At 48.1% G+C, this 20,569-nt stretch overlaps 1 protein-coding gene across 2 annotated transcripts in view; it reads right to left on the reverse strand.

Moving 5' to 3' along the window:
• The window catches only part of PLXNA4 (plexin A4), a 449,834-nt gene that overhangs the window by 85,084 nt on the left and 344,181 nt on the right, over positions 1–20,569 (reverse strand). For both annotated transcript variants that reach the window (XM_023207833.1, XM_023207834.1), the window contains 4 exons: positions 15,060–15,183; positions 14,174–14,327; positions 12,903–13,002; positions 10,313–10,427 (listed from right to left, as the gene is read on the reverse strand). In XM_023207833.1, coding sequence (XP_023063601.1) covers positions 10,313–10,427; positions 12,903–13,002; positions 14,174–14,327; positions 15,060–15,183 — 493 coding nt within the window. The remainder of the gene's footprint in view (positions 1–10,312; positions 10,428–12,902; positions 13,003–14,173; positions 14,328–15,059; positions 15,184–20,569) is intronic.

Raw genomic sequence — 20,569 nt, forward strand, 5'->3', positions numbered from 1 at the left:
GCAGGGTTCCACTTGTAGGAGGTCCCTTGAGCAGTCAAATTCATAGAGACAGAAAGTAGAATGGTGATGTCTAAGGGGAGGCAGGATGGGTAGTTGTTTGACAGGAACACCACCTCAGTTGGGGATGGTGGTGACAGCTGTAAAACAATGTGAAATGTACTTAACGCCATTGAACCGTATCCTTAAAACCAGTTCAGACGGTAAATGTTATGATATGTGTATTTTGCCACCATTCTAAAACAATGAAGAGAAGCAGCAGGGAGGTGGCCCAGCAGGAAGAGAACAGGGGCCTTGGTCTTAGCCTTCACCTTGCGTGTGGTCTGAGGCTCTACAGCATGTGGGTCTCTGGAGACGCCAGGTAGCCACCTGTGGAGAGTCTTAGCAGCTCCATCCTGTGCCCCTACCACAGCCGCTCCCTCAGTCCCTGCTCTAGCAAGGTGGGAATGTGAGACACAAAGGAAAGAAGCGATTTGTGGAAAAGATGGAGATCAGAGCTGGAGTAGGAAGAGAGTGATATTGGCAGCTCGAGGAGAGCAGATCCTTGAGAGTGGGGTTGCTGTGAGTCCAGGCTCCACTTGACTCCACCCTCCCTCTGCCTGAGCCCTGGGCAGCTTTCCCTCCCCTGAAGCAGGAAGGACTCTGCCTCCTGCCACAGTCTCTGGAGGGAGTTGGGTCTGGTCGCACTGGGAGTGAGAGCCAGGAGGCCCCGGAACCTGTTCCCTCAACCTCCCGCACCCACATGTTGCCACCCAGAAATGAGGCGCTGAGGGTACTGGAATCTCAGAATCCTCTGACTACCCTCATGGACCCCATCTATTTTGCAAAGGAGAAACTGAGGCGAGGAGAGGCGAAAGAAGGGCTCAGTATCAGCAGATGAGCTGGTAGCTGAAGAATTCAGATGCCAACTGCCTGAGTCACCAAGTTTCTGCCCTTCATGAAAGAGGCAAGTTCCCAACAATGGGCAGGACCACCTCAGGATGGGCTGGTCAGTCAGCCAGGGTCCCTCTGAAGACCAGGGGACTTGGAGCTGTGAAACCCTCTGGAGCTGGGCTGGAGCCCTGCCTGGGGGCTAGACTGTTCTTGTCCAGGACATGGGCAGCAGCAAATGCCTCTCTCCCACGTCCCCTGTAAGATTTTTAGTGAGACTTGTGATGAGTTCTCTAATGAGTCCTGATTATCAGTAGCCCCATAAAGGCCTAGTTTGCATATAAAAAGGTTGGCAGCTCTGAGAGTAAGTTCATTAATAATAATTGGAGAGGCCCAGGGCTGGGCTGGGCACATTTCCCTCTAGTGGCGCTGCTGATTGACCCCAGTGTCCCTCCTAACTGAAATGTAAAATGGCAATTTCTCCCTAGGCAACAAGGCATGAAGGGACCACTTCCACCACCCTGCCCCTTCCTCCCACCCCAGCATCCCAGATCCTGACCTGCCTTGTGCTGAGATTCCAGATACAAAATCACCTACAGATCTGACACTCCAGGGAAACTTCAGAGAAACTTTCATATTCCTCCAGGGCGTGAGCCTGAGGCCCTGTTTCATGGCCCAGGGACTCAGGGCACCCAGACCTTTATCTTCACCTTGAAGGCTCATCACCCAGCAGGAGTCTGGCTGGGAATCCTGTAACTGTGCGAGTAAGTCTGTCTCCCTCCTCCCCGTCTAGTTTCAGAGTCTTGAACAAGTCCTGTCATCATTGCTTGGCTTAACGATGAATAGGGATTGAAAATTCCTCTTCCAAACGACCATTTTGGGGATTCCATAAACTAACACATATAAAGCATCTGGCCTAGAGTGAGCGGACATTCAGCAAATGTTTGTCCTTTCCTCCCAACCCAGCCGGCATCTTGTCCCTCATCTGCTCCCTTTTCCCACCTCATTTCCAAAAGACCCATCTCCTTTGCTCCTGCCTCCATGTAATTTTCTGCAAATACCCCAGCAGTTCCCACCCAACTTATTCCAGTCCTCTGGGCTTCACATCTTAGGATAAGTGTGCCTAACTTAAATAGCTCTAAGTGTCCCAAACACCAGGGGGACTGGCAGGGAGGTCCCAGTTCTGGCCACTGCTCCCCGAACAGCAGCCTCCGCTTCTGGGAAGTGACATCGTAAAGTTGCACGTTCCATGTGTCCTGAGACAGGAGATCTGCCAGCCATTCGGCCTTGGGCAAGCCCCTTAAACCCTCTGGGTCTCTTTACCCATAAAATGAAGAGGTTGGTTTGGATTAGATGAATCGAATGATGTGTAGTCCCTGGAATATTGTGACATCAGAAATATATATTGGGTCTTTTCCTCTGGCTGCTGGTACGGTGCTTCTAAAACCTTTGGAATTTTCTGAATGACTGGGGGGAAAGGAGCATCTTTTGTTATTCACAGTATGCCCTTTTCCACTATACCTGAATTTATGTTCATGAGGTGACTCCTGGAGGATGGGGGTATGTTGCCAGAGGATCCACACATGTAATTAGAGGGTGGCACTTCAGCCCTCTACTCTGGGGAAGGGAGAGGGGCTGGTGACTGAGTTCAACTGTCTACATAAAGCAACCTCCATCAACACCCTAAGTGAAGGGGTTTGGAGAGCTTCCCAGGTGGCGATGCTGAGGGAGTGGTGCCCAGAGAGGACAAGGAAGTTCAGTGCCCCTTCCCACACCTTGCTCTAGGCACTGCTGCATCCAGCTATTTATCTGTATCCTTTGCAACACCCTTTAAAAGAAACTAGTAAATGTAAGTAAATGCTTCCCCAAGTTTTGTGACCTGTTATAACAAATTATTCAATCTGAGGAGGGGATTGTGGGAGCCCCTGACTTATAACTGGTGGGTCAGAACTGCAGGGGACAACCTCAGACTTGCAATTGGCATCTGAAATGGGGACAGTCTTGTCGGACTGAGCCCTTTAACTTGTGAGAGCCAATGCTCACTCTGGGCAGGTAGTGTCAGAAATGAGTTGAGTTCTAGGCTACCCAAGTGGTTTCTTGGGTAGCACCGAGGATTGGAGAATTGCTTGGTGTAGAAAAAAGCCCCACGCATTTGCTGTTAAGTATAGAGAAGAACAGTTTGTTTTCCTTTTAGTCCCAGTTCTATTAATATCCCAGCTGATAATCTGGGATATAGAACTGTATGATCTTTTTGAAGCTCAGTTTTCCCACCTCTAAAATGCGGATAATCATGCTTGCAAAACTAGCTCAAAATGTGGCATTCAATGAGCCAATGAATGAATACTGGAGGTATGGGGGAAGTGGGCCTCCGAGGGGTGGCTCTTCACCTATCAGCAGGGACATGTTTTAATATTTTAATAATTGGTATGTTGCAACTTGGTATGGTTGTCCAGTTGAGTAACTGGCTCTGACAGGCAGCATGGGATACTGCTGCGACTCTAATTGACATGGTTAACTTGGTACAAGCATTCAATTGTCAATTCCACTACCTCCATCCCCTTCCACATATTTTCCACGTACTATATTGTTTCAGACACACACACACACACACACACACACACACATATAAGATCACTCCCGTGTTCTAGATAAAGACACTAAGGACACTATTTACCTCACTCAGTGCCCATGACAATGATGAGCACAGTATTTTCACCCAATCACCATACTGACCTTTATCCACAGATGATTATCCAGCTTCCATCCAAAACTCCTCAAAAACATACTGCCCTTCTCTTTTGAAGGAGGCCATTTCTCTGAACTACCATTTGAAAGGGCCAGCTTTTGGAGGATGGAAAACACCTGTATTTAACAAGATTCTTTGGAGACACATGCATGCTAGAAGAACCCAACTCCCTCGGAGGCTGTTTTGCCTGTGGCTACATTCTGCAGTTCTAAGAATGCAGGGGGGTGGGAAGTGGCAGTGGCTCGAGGCACAAGCACACCTTTAAAGGCTGGCATTCAGGAGGTGACGAAGGTCAACTGTCCAGCCCCATGAACATTTTGGTCTCCCCTGATATGCACACAAAATACAAATCGCACTGCTAATTGCAGAGAACAGGAACACGAAGTCAAAGTATAAAAGCGAGAACGATGACTTTCTATCCGCCATGTCCAGCACATTAGTGACTGCTTTACACAGAGGCTTCATTGCATATTTAAAAATTGAACAAGGATATAAAGAATGCAGCCCAGCTGGGAGAGAAAAGGCTGCCTTCAGGGCTGGTGCTGCCTGCAGATGGGGGTGATAGGCCCTTGAATTTATAGCCCTCAGTGTGTTTACAAAATGAGGGCTCTAATTCTCCTATTGTTACAGCAAGACTGGGGAAATCAGAGCTCTAGGGAAGAACAGGGACCTGGTGGGCAGCTAAGGAAAAAATGATTTACAGGTCACCTCTCCTCCGTCCAAGTCACCTCAGCCTTCATTAGTTCCAAAGACAAGCCAGCCCTAACCCCAGCCAACCCCCCAAATTTATACTCACCTTCTCAGAACCACAGTGCCCAATACAAAAATGTAACGCATCATATATTTTCTTGCTGTTCCCCAAGTTTATAATGCCATTAGTGTGATCTACGACAGGCTGGTTTATAGAGAGAGCAAAGTAATAATATAAAAAGGAAATACCCATAACCTGAAGTGGGGAGGGGCAGGCAAGATTGATGGAAAGTGCAGTTGTCTGGAGGAATGGCAACCCAGTAATTGAATACCTGGAGTGGGGGTGGTGCATGGGTGGGGAGCATGTTCTGTAGCTGGATTTGCTTTTTTTTTTTTTTTTTTTCCCCCACAGGAGGGTGAAAGGCACGGCAGGCGTGGTTTTGTTCCCTTGGGTTGGATCCCAGGAATGCCTTCCCTGCAAGAAGGGAAGCAGAATTGCTGACAGAGTGGGTTGGTGATTTCCCTCCAGAGTCTAGTCAGTGGGTCAATGCCCTTGCTCTGCTCCTGTTTCAGGGCATGGGGCTTATTTCAGTACCAGGGGCAAGCAGCAGCCCGTGAGCTAGGGCTTTCTTGGTCTTGTTGGGTCTTCAGTCCTGGAGAAGACTTGATCCTTTCGATACCAGATTTCATCCTGGCTCTGAGTTTCTTTTCAGGGTGTTGGGGTATTAGGGGATGTTGGGAGAAGCTTTCAAACACAGTTTTACAAATCAAATAGAATTCATTTTGCCTCATCTGATCTTACAACTATTTTCTGGAGTAGGCAGTCTGGTTGAACTTCAAGAGGAGAGGCGTTCCTGGGAGCCTCCTGGGTGAGCCTGCACACCTGGGGGCCAGATGTGCTTCACCCTCCTTGCAAAGCCTCTCTAGTCTGGTGCCCAGAGAATACAGCTTCAGCAGCAACTCACTTTGCTTTTCAGTTTAGATGAGAAAAAACAACAAAATAGTCCATCAGGGACAAATTCTTGCCAATGGATTTGCTTTTGCAAGGAAGTTCACCTTTGTTCCTCAAGCATCATCGTTAAGTGTGTGTGCCTGATGGGAGGTCCAGGTTGGCCTGTGGAGGAGCTGGGGATGGATTCTGAAGCCAGCTGGGGACCAGTGGCTGCTCCTGCTCAGTAGAGGGGTGGGCAAGGCTTTGTTAATGGCTACCCAAGGCTCTGGCAGCTGATCTGAAGGCCCAGGGCTGTTATCACAATGCCATCATTAGTTGAAACAAAATCATTCCTTGTAACTGGAATATAGTTACTATAAACAGCATATGTTATTGGGCATTCTATTTCTAATAATTGTAATTATGGTGGAATACTTGCCATTAATATAATAACAACAACGATTGACTAGTTCTCTGTTCCAGACCAATAACTTCACCTGAACACATTCTTTGTTCAGGGGGAAAAAAAAGGTAATTCAATATCCCTGATAGTCAACAAAGCTACTGTTGAAATGGAAGACACACAGATGAAAGCATTCCTGAGATGCAAGATGGTGCCGGGTAGATGAAAAGCCACCTGTCAGCCTCACTCTTAGCTAACAAAAGGACACTGTCTGCATCCCCTCACTCAAAGGGTAAAAGGAAATGAAAATCCCAGAGATTTCCAGAGGAGTCACCAGGGCCTGGGTACACCTTCATTCCAAGAGGGTGGGCCTTGGGCTGGATGTTCAGTGGAACTGCAGGTCCTGAGGGTATGGGTCACCCTGTTAGGTAAAGATGGTTGACCTAAGCCTTGACTTGACAGTCACCCTATAATTGCCAGCCCCCCTGACCACTTTTTGGACATGGATTTATCTTGGAGACTTTCCAGCTTCTTTCTACTTACAATGACAGAACTTTAGAGATGATGTAGACCAATGGCCTAATTTTACAGATCTCTAAACACAGATCTCCATAGATCTTCTTCACCTTTAAACCTTTCACAATGCCTTGAGTGTGGCTGAAATGCTTAGGGTAATGAAGAATGAACAGTTAAATCATAACAAAACTTCAGAGTATCATGCTGTGAGTAAGCTCTTCCCCTAGAGTAGTGACAGCACACAGGTTTCTGGAGGCTTCCACAAAATCACCTTTTCATTGGGTAGTTTTCTTTTTACCCCTTACTCCTGCTACTATCTCTTCCCAGAAACATATATGGTAATGTTCCACATAAGGCTGCTTCGGTCAATGACAAACTATATTATATAGGACAGAAGTCTCATAAGATTATAATATTGTAGTTTTACCATGCTTTTTCTATGTTCAGATGTGTTTAGATACCCAAATACTTCCCATTGTGTTATAATTGGCTGCAGTATTCAGTACAGTTACCTGCTGCACAGGTGTGTAGCCTAGGATCAATAGGCTAGCCCATGTAGCCTAGGTGTACAGTAAGCTACAGCACGTAGGTTTGTGTAAGTACACCCTATGATGTTCGCACAATGACAAAATTGCCTAATGACACATTTCTCAGAGGGTATCCCCAACAATAAGCAGCCCATGACTGTACATTGCTAAAATAAGTACATGTAGAATGTAAAAATAGAGCAAACAATCAAACAACAACATAAAAAAATCCTCATATTTACACTAGCAGCCAGGAGCTGTCTTTTGAGTTCTGAGGACAATGACCTCCTTTCACTGACCCCAAGTGGCTGGAGTCAGTCAGGAGTCCACACATACTTCTTTACTTGTTTCGTCTTTGCCACATTCACTAGGAAGATGCTACAACAACCATCACCAGGTGGCCAACTCTGGTTCACCTCTATGCTCACATTCAAAATGGCTCTGGGATTGAGCTGGGTAGAATGCAACCTCCAAGCCTGGACCAGAAGCTCCCCAGTAGAGCTTCCTTTTCTTAGAATAAATAAACATCCAAGGTAAAGAGGAGCCAAAATGTATTCCATGTGATAAAGGAGGCATGGGCTATTCCAAACTACCCCAGAGCCGCTCCCTGCCATGGCCTGCCAGGCTCACCGTACCATGGCTCACGGGAAATGGAGAGGATGCCAGTGTGGCAGCAAGAGCTTAGTACATACAACTCTATATCCTTCTCTGGGTCATTTCCTCCAGACTAGTTCCTTTCTCCGGGGCCCTGGCATCCCATCCTCTGAGATGCTGTGAATCCGTGGCAGTCTTTGCTTGTGTCAGGTATTGAGGGGTGTCCCAACTGCCTTGGAGTCTGGGTACTTGAAGCCATCATTCCTCTAAAATCTCTGCATTGCCCTGGGAAACACGGTGGGCTCTTATTCTTCTTCCCCTACTCACTTTTTTTTTCTTTTTTTTTTTTTTGGAAACAGGATCTTGCTCTGTTGCCCAGGCTAGAGTGTAGTGACTTGCTCATGGCTCACTGTAGCCTCAATCTCCCAGGCTCAAGCAATCCTCCCATCTCAGCCTCTCAAGTAGCTGGGACTACAGACATGTAACACCATGCCCAGCTTACTTACTTACTTATTTTTATTTTTTGTAGAAAAAAATAAAAATATTTTTCTACTGGGAAGAGTTTACTATGTTGTCCAGACTGGTCTTGAACTCCTGGGCTCAAGTGATCCTCACACCTTGGCCTCCCAAAGTGCTGGGACTACCATGCCTGGCCTTATTTCATTCTCTTCTGGTTCTTTTTCCCTCTTTCTGAGCAACAGAAGGAGGCTCCTCTTCTATACTTAAAAGAAAGAAATTTGGTACAAGAAGAGCAAACAAGAAAGAAAAAGCAGAAATTCAAAAGCTTCCTGCAAGGTAATTAAATGATTAGAGGCCTTCAGAATCCACCAGCTAGCTCAATTGTTTTTGCTTTCAGTTTACTCTTGGGCCTGTCCGCACATAGAACCTCTGCCAAACGCGGCAGTCTGGAAAGCTGGAGAGAAGCTGAGAACCACTTTGTCTCAACTCCCATCAAATTATTTGCAGGTTTCAGACCAGAACAAGAAAAGGATTCTTTTCACAGCCCTGTCCCCAGCCTTGCTGGGTCAACCAGTCCTTCTGCTCATGAAACCACACCCCAAGACAGGCCCAGCCAGGCTGATGAGACTGTACAGCCTTTTATCAAGGACATTCCCTTGCTGTCTGACTCACATCGCTCTTATTACCTTTATATCCATGTTGTCTTTTTAAAGTAGAGAACTGACACATAAGTATGAGATTCACACTCCTACATAAAATCCAGGATGCAACCACTCTCCTCCCTTTCCCTATAAAGGGACAGGGTCTCTTTTCCTGAGTGTGAATCCATAGTAGCCATTTCCAGGCATGAACAGATTCCCATGGAGAGGGAGTTGGTCTTTTGTCTGAGGCTTTCATAATCTCTTCTTGTTTCTGTCTGAAACTTGCAAGGAACTTCATGGGAGCTGAGACAAAGGTTTTCAGCCTCTCACCAGCTTTCCAGACTAGTGTACTAGCAAAGGTTTTATCTAGCAAAGAAGCCCAAGAACAAAATGCAATCAAAACATTTGAGCTATGTGGAGGCTTCCAAAGGTACCTAGTCATTTCATTATCTTAAGGAAGGTTTTCCAATTTCTACTCTTTCTTTCTTGTTTGCTCCCCTTGTCTGTTACTCAATGATGACCATCCTCTCCCCTGACAACGTCTCCAATCCTTGCTTTTACTTCTAAAATGAATCACCTTTCTTACTGTCCACCTATAGAACTCCTGCTCAGCCATCGAGACTTGGGAAAAATGGGATTTGGGCCTGGATTTTCTGATGGCTAAGCACAATGCAGTCATTCCCACCATGCTAGGGGAGCCCCATGCAGCAGATGTTAGCATGGGTTGTACATTGACCTTCCCTTTCAGCCTCAGATAAAAGAGAGCTTCTCTCCTGCCATGAGGGTTTGGCCAAAGGTAGGATTCTTAGTGGGGTATGAGTCTGGAATGGGGAGGGCATTTGATGGGCCTGTATGTTCTCTCAATGCCCCTCCTGCCCCCTCCCCCCACCCAATCCCCTATGCTTCCTGCACCTGGACAGGTCCCTTCTCTCACAGCTGTGGTGCTGGCCACATGGTCATGACACCTGTGTGGTGTGTAAAGGGGTCTGAAAGATACACCCAAGACTAGGGGTGGGGGTGAAGGTGCTGGAGCCTGCTGAGTCCAGTGCTGGCTGAGAGAGTGCAAGAAACACTGTCATGTTTGAACAACAGACTTTTCCAGAGGTATACCTGTTACCCTGAAGTCCTTGCCCACACTCTGACATTCTAAGAGAGATAACAGCATAGGCAGAAAGTATTTTTGGTGCAGTGAGGATGAATGTTCAAGAAGAATAAAACTTCAGAGGAAATAGAAAGGTCACATTTTAGCCTACAGTATCTCAGTGATTCTTCAACCTGGTCAGAGCATCAGAACCACCGGGAGGGCCTGTTGAAGCCCAAAGGGGCTGTTGAAGCCCAAGTTGCTGCACTCTGCCCCCGGAGCTTCTCATTCAGTTGGCCTAAGCTGGAACAGAAGACTTTGCATTTCTAGCAAGTTCTTAGCTGATGCAGATTCTACTAGTCTGGGAACCATGCTTTGAAAACCACTGCTCTAGCTCACAAGTTGACCATTTTTTTATTCTCATCTCTCTTCCTTTTACTCAACTTGCCCTCTTTGGGGGTTGCAGTTCTCCTCTGTCAACAGTGCCCTGAGGAATAGCTGAGGAGTCTGGACACAGTCCTGCTGTGTACCCACAATTATTTCTAGGACACACTAACACACCCATCTCTTTGGAATCTTTCTAGGACCCATCTGGTGTGTGGAGGATCCTTCTTGCTGGAATGACCTGGAATACACCTTTGTCTATAACAGAACCTCCAGGGCTGATCCAGAACCCACAGTCCCAGCACAGAGTTTGGCATATTTCCTGCTTTTATAAAGTGGACCCTTAAGAGCCAGGAGGAAGGGGTTGGTCCTGCACAGTTTTCCTTTGGTTTCTCCTCTTAAGGGAATGTCTCTCTTCTGTGTCCCATCCTCCCAACAAGAGGCACTCACCACTCTGGCTGCCAGGGACCTACCTCGGGCAGCTTTACTCGGCCTTCCTGGAAGGAGCAAGTCTTGGGGTCATGGGTGCAGACATGCCGGTATTTACACCAGTGGCAGCGGTATGGACTCTCCACGCAGGACAGGCACCTGGACACAGAGGAAGGGAGGCACAAATCTAAGAACCTGGATGAGCCCAAAGCAGAGGGCCCGAGTCTCTAGGATCTAGCAAAACATTTTTAGTATTCAGAGAAACCGCCGTGAAATGCGCAGCAAGGGCAGATCTTATGCACATCTATCCCTTTACTCCCCAAGACCTCAGGAAGCTAATGGTCTCTGGTTTCCTTCCTTTCCCATATGTAGCTGACAACCCTGGTCCCCCAAGGCCAAATTAGCCCTCCTCCATCTCCAGGGGATAACATCCTCCTTTTCAAAAGAGGGAATGATAAGGTCTGGAGCAGAGGGCTTGTGTAGAGAGACCTAAGAGTTGGGGCAAACAAAAGACTAGGTTTGTATTCAAATGGACTCTGGGTCTCTGCTGCTGAGAAGCCACCGGGACCTTGCCTCAGGAGGAAATGACTGAGGCTGCTCACTCACTACGATGGCTCCTCCGTGGTTGGCAACCCCACCCCTCACCTTTACCCCAGGAAACCAAGGCAATTTTATAGGAGCTCCTGACTGCTTAAAAGCCCAACATGGTTCCTTTCTCCACAAACTCAAATGGCTCTCCATACAGGCTATGTCCTTCACAGTGTCGATGACCACTGCCCCCAATGCAGGTTTGTTGCTTTGGCCATGAATAGGCCACACTTTCCCCACAAGCCATCCCTCCCTCCAGAGCACCATTTCTTCTTTCCACCACCTGACTACCTGCTTGACCAAGGAAGAGCTGGTCACTCTGGGCCCTTCTCTAGTGAATCTCTTGGCTGAAATCTCTGGGACAGTCCTGGCCATCTTGTGTCATATCTCACCATTACCTGTCCGGCTCCTCTACTAGTCCACGGGCCATCAACTCCTGGAGGGTAAGGATTGAGTCTTTGTGTTGCATTGATTTTTGACTCCACCATGTCTAATGAGTAACACACTCCCTTGCACATAGGAGATGCTTAAAATCATTTTATGGGCTTAATGGAAGCTTCACACATGATTTCACCTATTTACTCTGCTTCCCCAGAGAGGAAAGAGAGGATGGAGGGATTAGGCCACCGAGCGGTAAAGACAGGGACAGCTCTGTCTGGTAAAGACAGGGACAGCTCTGTCACAGGAGGCAAGAGGAGAGTCCCAGGGCTACAGCAACTCATTTTTGTCTGGGAGGGCTGGATGCCTTCTTACTCGGGGCCCCAAAGAGAGCTAAGCTCTAGACTCACAGCTACCATAAGCAGATCAATAAACCCTAAAATTCCACTAGCCTAGATCCCCAAAGTGTCTCTTGTCATGTCATGCATGGATTGCAAAACAGGAGTGTGTTAAAGCAAGCAGGGTTTTTTGAGGTCAGGTTCCACGGTTTGCTCTGTGGAACTCTGGGGATGCCATGGAGCTCCTTTGGAGAATGTGTAGTTTTGTGGGGCTCCTAGAGGGGTTCCAGGCCCCCCAACCTTTAATTAGAGAAGCTCCTGCTTCCATCTATTCTGTATATTGGGCATCCACACCTACTTTCAGTTTAGGTTTCTACGGTGAAAAGAAAAACAGGCTGGCCCATTCACAACCTGGTCCAACCCCATCATTTGATAAAGAAAAGATAATCTAATAATAGCAAGAACACGTGTGGTGCCTAAACACTGGGCCAGACATGGCTCTAAATACTTCTCCTTAGCATGGCCCTTTTACCCCTTGTGGCTGTCCTGTGGGGTAGGCAGAGCTGATATTCAGGGCTAGCAGCCAAGCACAGCATCCCAGCCAATGACTGCTCTGATGGGACAGTGCTCCTGCCATGTCAGTTGGTAAATATTTGTGTGACACCCTTGGAAGGAGCACTACGATTTCCCTGTGGATAGAGGACACTGGGGCACAGAATGGTTGACCTTCCCAGTTGGTCCAGCTGCAGAGCCAGAGCCTCTGCCCTCCCCACCTGCCATTGGAAGTTGGATGCTTAAGTCAAACAAAGCTGGAGCTGGAGTCAGTCTTCCTTACCCCTGAGCCACAGTCTCCCAACCCCATACCTTTCTGCCTCCCTTTGGCCCTTACCAGACTGTCCCCACCTAGCCTGAGGGGCCTGTGGGGAGCTGAGCATGCGATTGAGTGGTTAGACCACTTGCCCCCATCCTGGATACACATCAGGGCCTCTCTCCCTCAGATCCCTCCTCTGCCCATACAGCTTGCTCTCTGTTCTTCTCGTGGGATGCACCATCCCACAACAGATGGTGGAGATGGAATTGAGTTAGAATGACTGATGTCAGGGAAGATGTATGAGCTAGGGATGTGGAGAGCCCCACTCCCTAAGTTCTCACTCTCTGCTCTTCTAGTCTCTTTCCATTAACCCTGTGGGTACCAGAGGAGAGAGGGTGAAGGAGGTCTCCTCTGGGGCTTCTAAATGGTGATTCCCTGGGAACAGTGATGGGGTTTTCTGATCTTTGGATGAACCTTGACCCCAGGAACAGGAAGTGGGGTAAGGCAAGGGCCACTTACGAATTGTGGACGCTGCAATTGTAGAAGACAAAGCTGGTGCTGGCGAAGGTCATGCCAGTCTCCTTTGACTTGAGCTGCAGCTGTACGACATGGTGGTCCCCTACGAGGAGAGATGGCTGAGGGGTCGGAGAATGCTGAGGCCCCAAGTCAAGGATTCCCTGACAAGTGACACATGCTGGAAAAGGGAGCCTGATCCCCAGGGTGCTGTTGGCTTAACAGGGCTCTGACCCAGCAGATCCAGTCCCAGGACAATCCTGAGAGCAGCTGCAGAGGACAGTTCTAGTCTATTCTCCCTGCCCACCGTATCACTTCTCCTCTTCCACATGTACACACACAGATGCAAACTGCCAGGAATTCAAATGTGCATTCACATGCGTGATATCCTGGCCAGACTCACAAAATTGATTCATAACCAGAAGAAACACATATGTAGACTTCTAGGAATGCTGCCACAATCTGCACAAGAAGTTTTGCATGTATGTGTGTGTATGCATGAGCTCATTCCCCATCTTTGTAAAGAGAGCCCCTGTTCTGACACTACCTCCTCTGGGGGGGCTCAGGGTTCCACCGGGGTGGGAGACCCTGGAATCCTCAGCTGGCGCCAGGAAGGAGCTGCAGCCCATGTTTAATTCACAACCCTGACCCTAGGCCCCCACTTCAAGCCTTGTTCTTTGCCTTCCCTGAGAGCCTCATTAATCAATCAGCTCCGAACAAATGTGACAAGCCCAAATGGGAGGGACAACATGGAATCAATCTGCCCAGGCTGGGCCTGTCCCTCACCAGCATGGAGCCTCTGCCCACTGCTGTCTTTCCCAGGGCAGCTTGCTCCCAATAACAGGAAGCTCTGGGGAGACCCGGGAGGGCAGAATAGGGAAGGCAGTGGTCCAGGGTCAGAGACCGGCCACGTGAGCATCCCTGCACCTGCTCAGTGGCCTCCTCCACTGACCTGCCAAGCCAGTGGAGCAGGTTGAACTTAACCGCTGTCCTGGCCTGCCCCTCCCCACCCTCTCTGCAGCTGCTCCTTGCCCAGGATGAGAGTGACTCTTGGGGGCTAAACTAGGGCTGAGACAGAAGGGCTGTAACAGTCAATGCCAAGAACAGTGGAGGGAGATTTCATCCCCCTCTTCCCATAACACACCCACCAACCCATGCCCCTTCCTCTGACCCTGCCCTGCCTGTAGGCTCCCCCAATTCCCCCACATCTGTCCTGAGTTCTCCTCATCTAGCCAGGAGGAAGACGTGCCACTCAGCTGTGCCTCCGGGATGCTCACCGTTCTCTGTGATGATCTGGGGCACCTCCTTGGCTGCAGGGGAGTAGCACTGGATCTGATTGCCCACCACCAGCCCATCCATCTCTGACAGGTCCTCAAAGGTGCAGTTGACGCCAGCTGACAACTCCGGGACATTGTAAGTCTCCAGGACCAGCTGTGAACAGCCAGGTAGGGGGAGAGAAGGAGGAGGGTGAAATGGGAAAAGGACAGGTATGGAATAAAAAAAGAAAGTGAGAGAGCGAGAGAGATCACAGGCAAAGCAAAGACAAGCAAGAGGCAATATTAACATGGAGAAGAGACTCAAGTTATTAGGAGAGCAGCACAGAGGCCGTGGTGAGATGCAAAGAGACAGAGACAAAAGAAACCTCATTAGGTTCGAAATGGATTTGGCCCCAGGAAACAAGAATGCTGAGGGGATTTTCGTGGTGAGAGAACATCGGGCAGGACTGAGGTGTGGCTGATGGAGCACCTCTTCCATTAGGCCCTATTTTGGAAAAACAGAAACACCAACCACCAAGTGCCCAGTGCTAGAACTTGGAAGTCACCTGTGCCCCTTTCTCTCTCTCTACGTGCATCTTTTCCATTTTATAGTTGAAGATATCATTCTCAACACCTTTTGTCACCTTTGATCATTTTTGGTGCTGGTGCTCCCTGCCTTTCTACGCTTTATGAATAGAGTCTCTTCCCCAATAGTCCTGTCCCTGTCCCCTTCTTGCATTCCCCCATGGACACTTAATTCTTTGATATCTTGCACCCTTCTCTCAAGCTGCTTCTGCTGGCCAGCCTTGGCCCAGTCCTCCAGAGAGGCCTTGGGCTAAGGCATTTTTTGGTAGGAGAGAGTTTTCCTTGCATCCCTGGACCCTACCCCAACCCCCACAACCCTTACCAGCACGTTGTACTGAGAGACGGAGATATTGTTGGGATGGACCGTCAGCCGGACACACTGCTTCATCTCTGAGGCAAACCTGCGGGGCTCCTTGGACCGCTCACATCGCTCCTTCCGGGTGCAACTAGGAAGGACATACCCTCGAGTTACTCAGGAGATGGCCACTTGGTCCAGGGAGGTCTGGATGCTGAGGTCACGCATTTCCAGCAGCTCCCAGTATGTGTCCAAACTCAATGCGCCCGCAGCTAAACTTTTTGTGTCCTTCCTCAAGCCTGGTCCTTCTCCATCATTCCCAAATGTAGAAAAGATGGCAATTCCAATCACTTCTTGCCAAAGGCAGAAACTTGAGAGTCATCCTAACTCTACTTATCCTCTCCAAAATCATATGAGGAATTGCACGGTTCTGTCTATTCACCCTCTCTGCACGTCCTTAGGCCTTGCCATTCTCTTCCCCTCCTTAGGCAACCTGAGATTTGTCTTCTTCATATAGAAAATATACCTCCTTGCCTTTGAACATGCCAGTTCTTCTGCTGGACTTCCCTCTCCTCACTTCTCCACCTGTCCAGTTCCTACTTTTTCTTCCAGTCATGGCTCAAGATGCACCTGCAATCTCTCCTTCCCACCCTAGGCAAAGTGAAGAGCTTCCTCCTAGGATCTCATAGCACCTTGGAGTCTCCTACTTTAAGAAATCTGGAACTTCTTAGATTGTATGACAATTACTGGGCTAAGTGCAGCCCTATTCTACCAAGTAGGAGCTTCTCAAAAAAAAAGCAGCTATGTTCGATTTATTTTGGAATCCCCTCATGTAGCCAGGTGGGAGAGAGGGAAGGAAGGATCAAAGGAGCTAAAAACTGTAGTTAAAAGCTTGCTCTGGATCAGAATCCTGGCTCTATCTAAGGTTTGCTGTTACTCTTCAGTGCTCTGTGTTGTACAAAGTGTATGGTGTCACAGGTGGACCATGACCAGTGTGACCTTGTAGTCCTAGCTGATGAAGGTTTGTGAAAGATGCATATGAAAATCATGGACCTCCCCCAAATGCAGGCATCACTTGAGGTCACCGCATGGAGGTATCTGAATTTCAGGGAGCAGTATTTAATCCAACTCAGGTGAGCTTTGTGGACATAGGGCTTCACCAAGTGGTCATGATTTGGAAACTCTGGACTACAGATTTTGTTGTGGGGTGGGGTCAAGCAGGGTCCTCAAGAGGGACAAGATGAGAGAAGATGAGAGCAGGGAAGTCACTCCAGAGTTGCTGATCTCTTTTGATTAAAGAGATAAGATTTTTCAGAGGAAGGAAGATGTCAGGAGCTGTTGCAGGGCAGGAGGGAGCCCCAGGCAAGGAGTTTATTAGGACACAGAACAGTCAGGGATAGGGAATCTACATGGGGAGGGAGCTTTGGGGAGGGAGACTTGGGGAGGGAACAACTGTCTCAGGAAGCAGACAGGTGTGGTGTGGGGCAAGGAGATGAGGGAAGGGGGCACCTGGATACCCTGAGCTGCTCTTGGGTTCAGGCTTAGGGAAAGCTATGGGGGTTTCTCCTCCCACTTTTGGCCACAGCAAGAATGACAGCCTAGGTGGAGAGCCTGAGAGGAGAATCTAGCAAATGAAGGAAAAATCACTGAAGGCCATGGACTGAAGCTGTTCCTCTAAGGATGGGATAAATGGAGGGACACAGGGACAGAACACAGGACTTCAAAGTAGATTGGATGTGCAATGCGAAAGTGAAAAACAACCCTGAACAGTACATTTATGGCTGCGAGGTACGAGCGCTTATTAATAGGCACATGATATGGGGTTTACATTGCCTAGCGTTTAAGTCTCATAACAATGCTGCAACAAACCCCACCTTGTCAGGACGTGTTGGGACACAGACGCACCCTGCAGCCTGTGCTCCGCTATGGAGCTCTACCTCCTGAAGCTTCCAGACTGAGGAGTGAGGGGCAGATCCCCTGCTGCAGACTAAGCCGGTTCTCCTCACCATCCTGGTGCCCTCTTCGTGTCCTTAGGGCAATTCAAACATTTTCCCCTCGATCTTTTTGTCTAGGCTAATCGCTTTTTTTGCCTGGCACTGGGATGCACTTTGAGTGTTATTGCAACTTGTTGGATGAAGATAAATTCTCCAGGGTGCTTCTAGGAAACACCCTCCCAGGAGTGAAGGATCAGGCGTGAGTGTGGTCACCCCCATGGCACTTCCTTGCTGCTCCAGCTGACCAATGGCAACAAGAGTGTCTGCCTAAAAGACATGGAAGTTAATTTACCAGGCCAGCTCCTCTGCGAGGACTCCATTACCTTCAGCCATTAAGCTAATGTTATGGACTTTTCCAGAGTGCCTGCACTGACATCACTATTAATAGTGTTATTACTCCCATTAACAGCAGACCCAGAGAGCTAGTACGGGCTTAAATTATTCACTGACTCCCCAACTTTGAAGTTCCTATTTCTAAGAGCAATCAGTAGGTCTGAAAAATGTCTTTGATTAAATTATGAAGAGAGGGAAAAGCAGAGCTGTTTCCAGGCCAAACATCACCTGGAGTTACCAAATAGAGGTTCGGATAGAAAAGACAGGACTCCATCTCTCTTCCAGGGGTAGGGAGGGAGGGGTGGCACACAGGTGTTTGCTCAGGGGATCTCAGGACAAGTTCTGCCTGCATTGCTTGCTGCTTCCAAAGTTCATGTGGTTGCATCTTGACACTGCTCCTGAGAGCGCCAAAGGAACTACTCATCACCATCCCCCAATTTTAGGTTTTATAGGGAAGCCACCTGCAATTTACAATTTTAAATATCACATTTAACTGTATAATCTTGGGCAAATTACTTAACATCTTGGTGCCTCAGCTTTCTCATCTGTACAATGGGGACAAAACAGTAACTACCTAATAAGGTTATTATGAGGATTAAATGAGATTATGTGAGTAAAGCATTAAGGACAGGGCGTAGCTCATAGTAAGCCCTCATAAATGTTAGCTAGTATTATCATCTTATCCTTTCCCTGACATCCTCATTTGACCTCTCCAAACTGTAGCTGATGCAGAATCACAGATTTATTTGATTTTATTTTTTATTTGTTATTTATTTTTAGAATGAGTGTTTTTTATTTTTAGGGTCTGGCTCTGTAGCCCAGGCTGGAATGCAGTGGCATAATCTCAGCTCTCTGCAAACTCCACCTCCTGGGCTCAAGCCATCCTCCCACCTCAGCCTCCCAAGTAGCTGGGACTACAGGCACACACCACCATGCCCAACTAACTTGTATTTTTTTGGTAGAGACCGGTTTTACCATGTTGCCCAGGCTGGTCTCAAACTCCCGAGCTAAAGCAATCCACTCATCTCTGCCTCCTAGAGTGCTGGGATTACAGGCTTGAGCCACCATGCCCCATCCAGGGAACTACAGATCTTCTCCATGACTGGCCCTTGGGGCAAATCAAAGACAAAAGAAAGGCAGGACTGCAGTACTTTTCCTCTTAATAAAGGAGAAGGACAGCCCAGAGACCAGGAGGGAGAAAAGACTGAAAGAATGGTCTGGATCATAGCTCTGTTTTCTTAATAGCTGTCAAAGGGTATTGAGAACTCAGCTATCTTAGTGGAAAGTCAAGTGTAAGGTCACAGCCAGAGATGTTTTGACATTTCTACTATTCTCCAGGACTCATGAGGGTGGAGGCTACAAATGTCCAAAAGCACAGACAATTGACCTTAAATATGATAGGATAGTGGAAGGGGAGGCATGAATTCCTGCTGGTTTCTTCTGGGGTCTGTCAAGGGAATGGACTTCTGCTTTTCTAGGACTGTGATTCCCAGCAGCCCAGACCAGAGCTGGAAACCAGAGCAAATTGTTATTTCATCACCTGAGAGGCAGGGGTAGTGGCTTAGATGTTTCCTTCCAAGAGGCTTCAGGTACTCCTAAAGCATGTCCCTCAGCTCCACTGTATGGGCCCCTTGACATGAAGGAATCCCCTGCTTCATCCGTTTCCCAGGTAGGGAAACAGGAGCTGATACGAATTTAGATAGTGCATATGCTGTGTGACTTGGAGTTTTCTGACATTCTTCTCTGCATGCCAATGTCACTCCCGCTCCAAATACAAACCTTCAGATGGCCAGCAGGAAGCTGACCCCAAGACGATACATCAGACCCCCAGAGCTGGAGTCCCTCCCTGCTAACCTCCTCTGACCTCTCTTTCTCATTCCACTTCTCTGCAGTTCATCTTCTCCAGTCTTAGATCAAAGGTGCAAAAAGCCCTTGGGGAGAAAGGCCCTAGGGCCCCTGGAAGGGGTTATTATTCAAGCCAGTGGTTCCAATGAGATTATCCTCTCTAATGAAGCAGCTACCTCCGCCCTCCTGTAAGCCTGAACTTTCACTGCTGGAGAATTCCCAGCCAAGTGGAAAATTAGAAGGGAGAGGAATGAAGGAAGGAAGGGGGTGAGGGAGAGGGAGAGAGGTGGTGATTAAGTGCTCTAGAAATTAATTCCCAAATACAGCGATAGAAATATTAACTCCCAGTGCCGTTGGCCAGGCAAACAAATTTCAATTTGGAAACAGGGCTATCTGTGAGTCTAGCCTGAGTGAGCTTCCAAGCTTGGAGAGGCCGATGCTGGTCGATCTTCCTGGGCTCTCCAGCACGTGTTTACCAGGCTTAGACATCAGAGCTTGCTCCTTATTTCTCCCTGCGGATGATCCCCAATCCTTAACTTTTCACATTGGCCATGACCTATGCTTAAGGTGCACCATCTGTGCTTAGAATTGAGAAGATTGAAAAAGAAAGGGGGTAGGGTGAGGGTCTTCCCCAGTGGACCTAATAGAAAAGTTAAGAGAATTTAGAATGCCTACTCAACTAGGAGATTATTGGAAGCTTTGGCCACTGTCATCACATATGGGGACGCTGACAAGGGAAGAGACTATAATTCCTAATTCATAATCCTTGTCCTCCTTGAGAATGACCACAGTAATGGATAGATGTGCGTGGCTTGGAGGAAGTGCAGTAGCTGGTACAGGATCCTTCCTAGGCAGGTGGATGTGAAAGAGGTTCCTTATATGTAGGGGTAGACCAGGTGAGTCCTTTCAATGTTACAATTCTAGGATCCAGTGACTGACACCACGGTCTCATGGAACTTGAAGTATTTGGGTTGTGCCATGTAAATACTTAGGATGAATCCCAAGATAGGAAGCCCAAGATTCTACTGTAATTTTCCCTCTGCCATCAGTTGCTGGCAAATGGACCCATGGTCCTTTGCCATCTCTAAAGACCCAAAATTAACCTAAGAAGCACCTGAATCAGATTGATCCATGCCTCCCCTACAGGAGGAGGGCATAGAACTTAGCAGAAACCAGCAGGTTCAGGGGTTAAGTGGAGGCCCAAGAACCTTTCTGGGCTTATATGGCAACCAAGGCATCCTGTCCCACCACAATTAGCTCAGATGCTGGGCTTGCAGCCTGCATTGAGAAGCCATGTTCTGCCCTGGGTCCCTGACTGGATTCTGACCTTGGTAGCCATGCTTTGAATGAACAATCTATTGAACA

This window comes from Piliocolobus tephrosceles, chromosome 8, assembly GCF_002776525.5.
Source record: "Piliocolobus tephrosceles isolate RC106 chromosome 8, ASM277652v3, whole genome shotgun sequence".
In the NCBI taxonomy this organism is placed as follows: Eukaryota; Metazoa; Chordata; class Mammalia; order Primates; family Cercopithecidae; genus Piliocolobus; species Piliocolobus tephrosceles.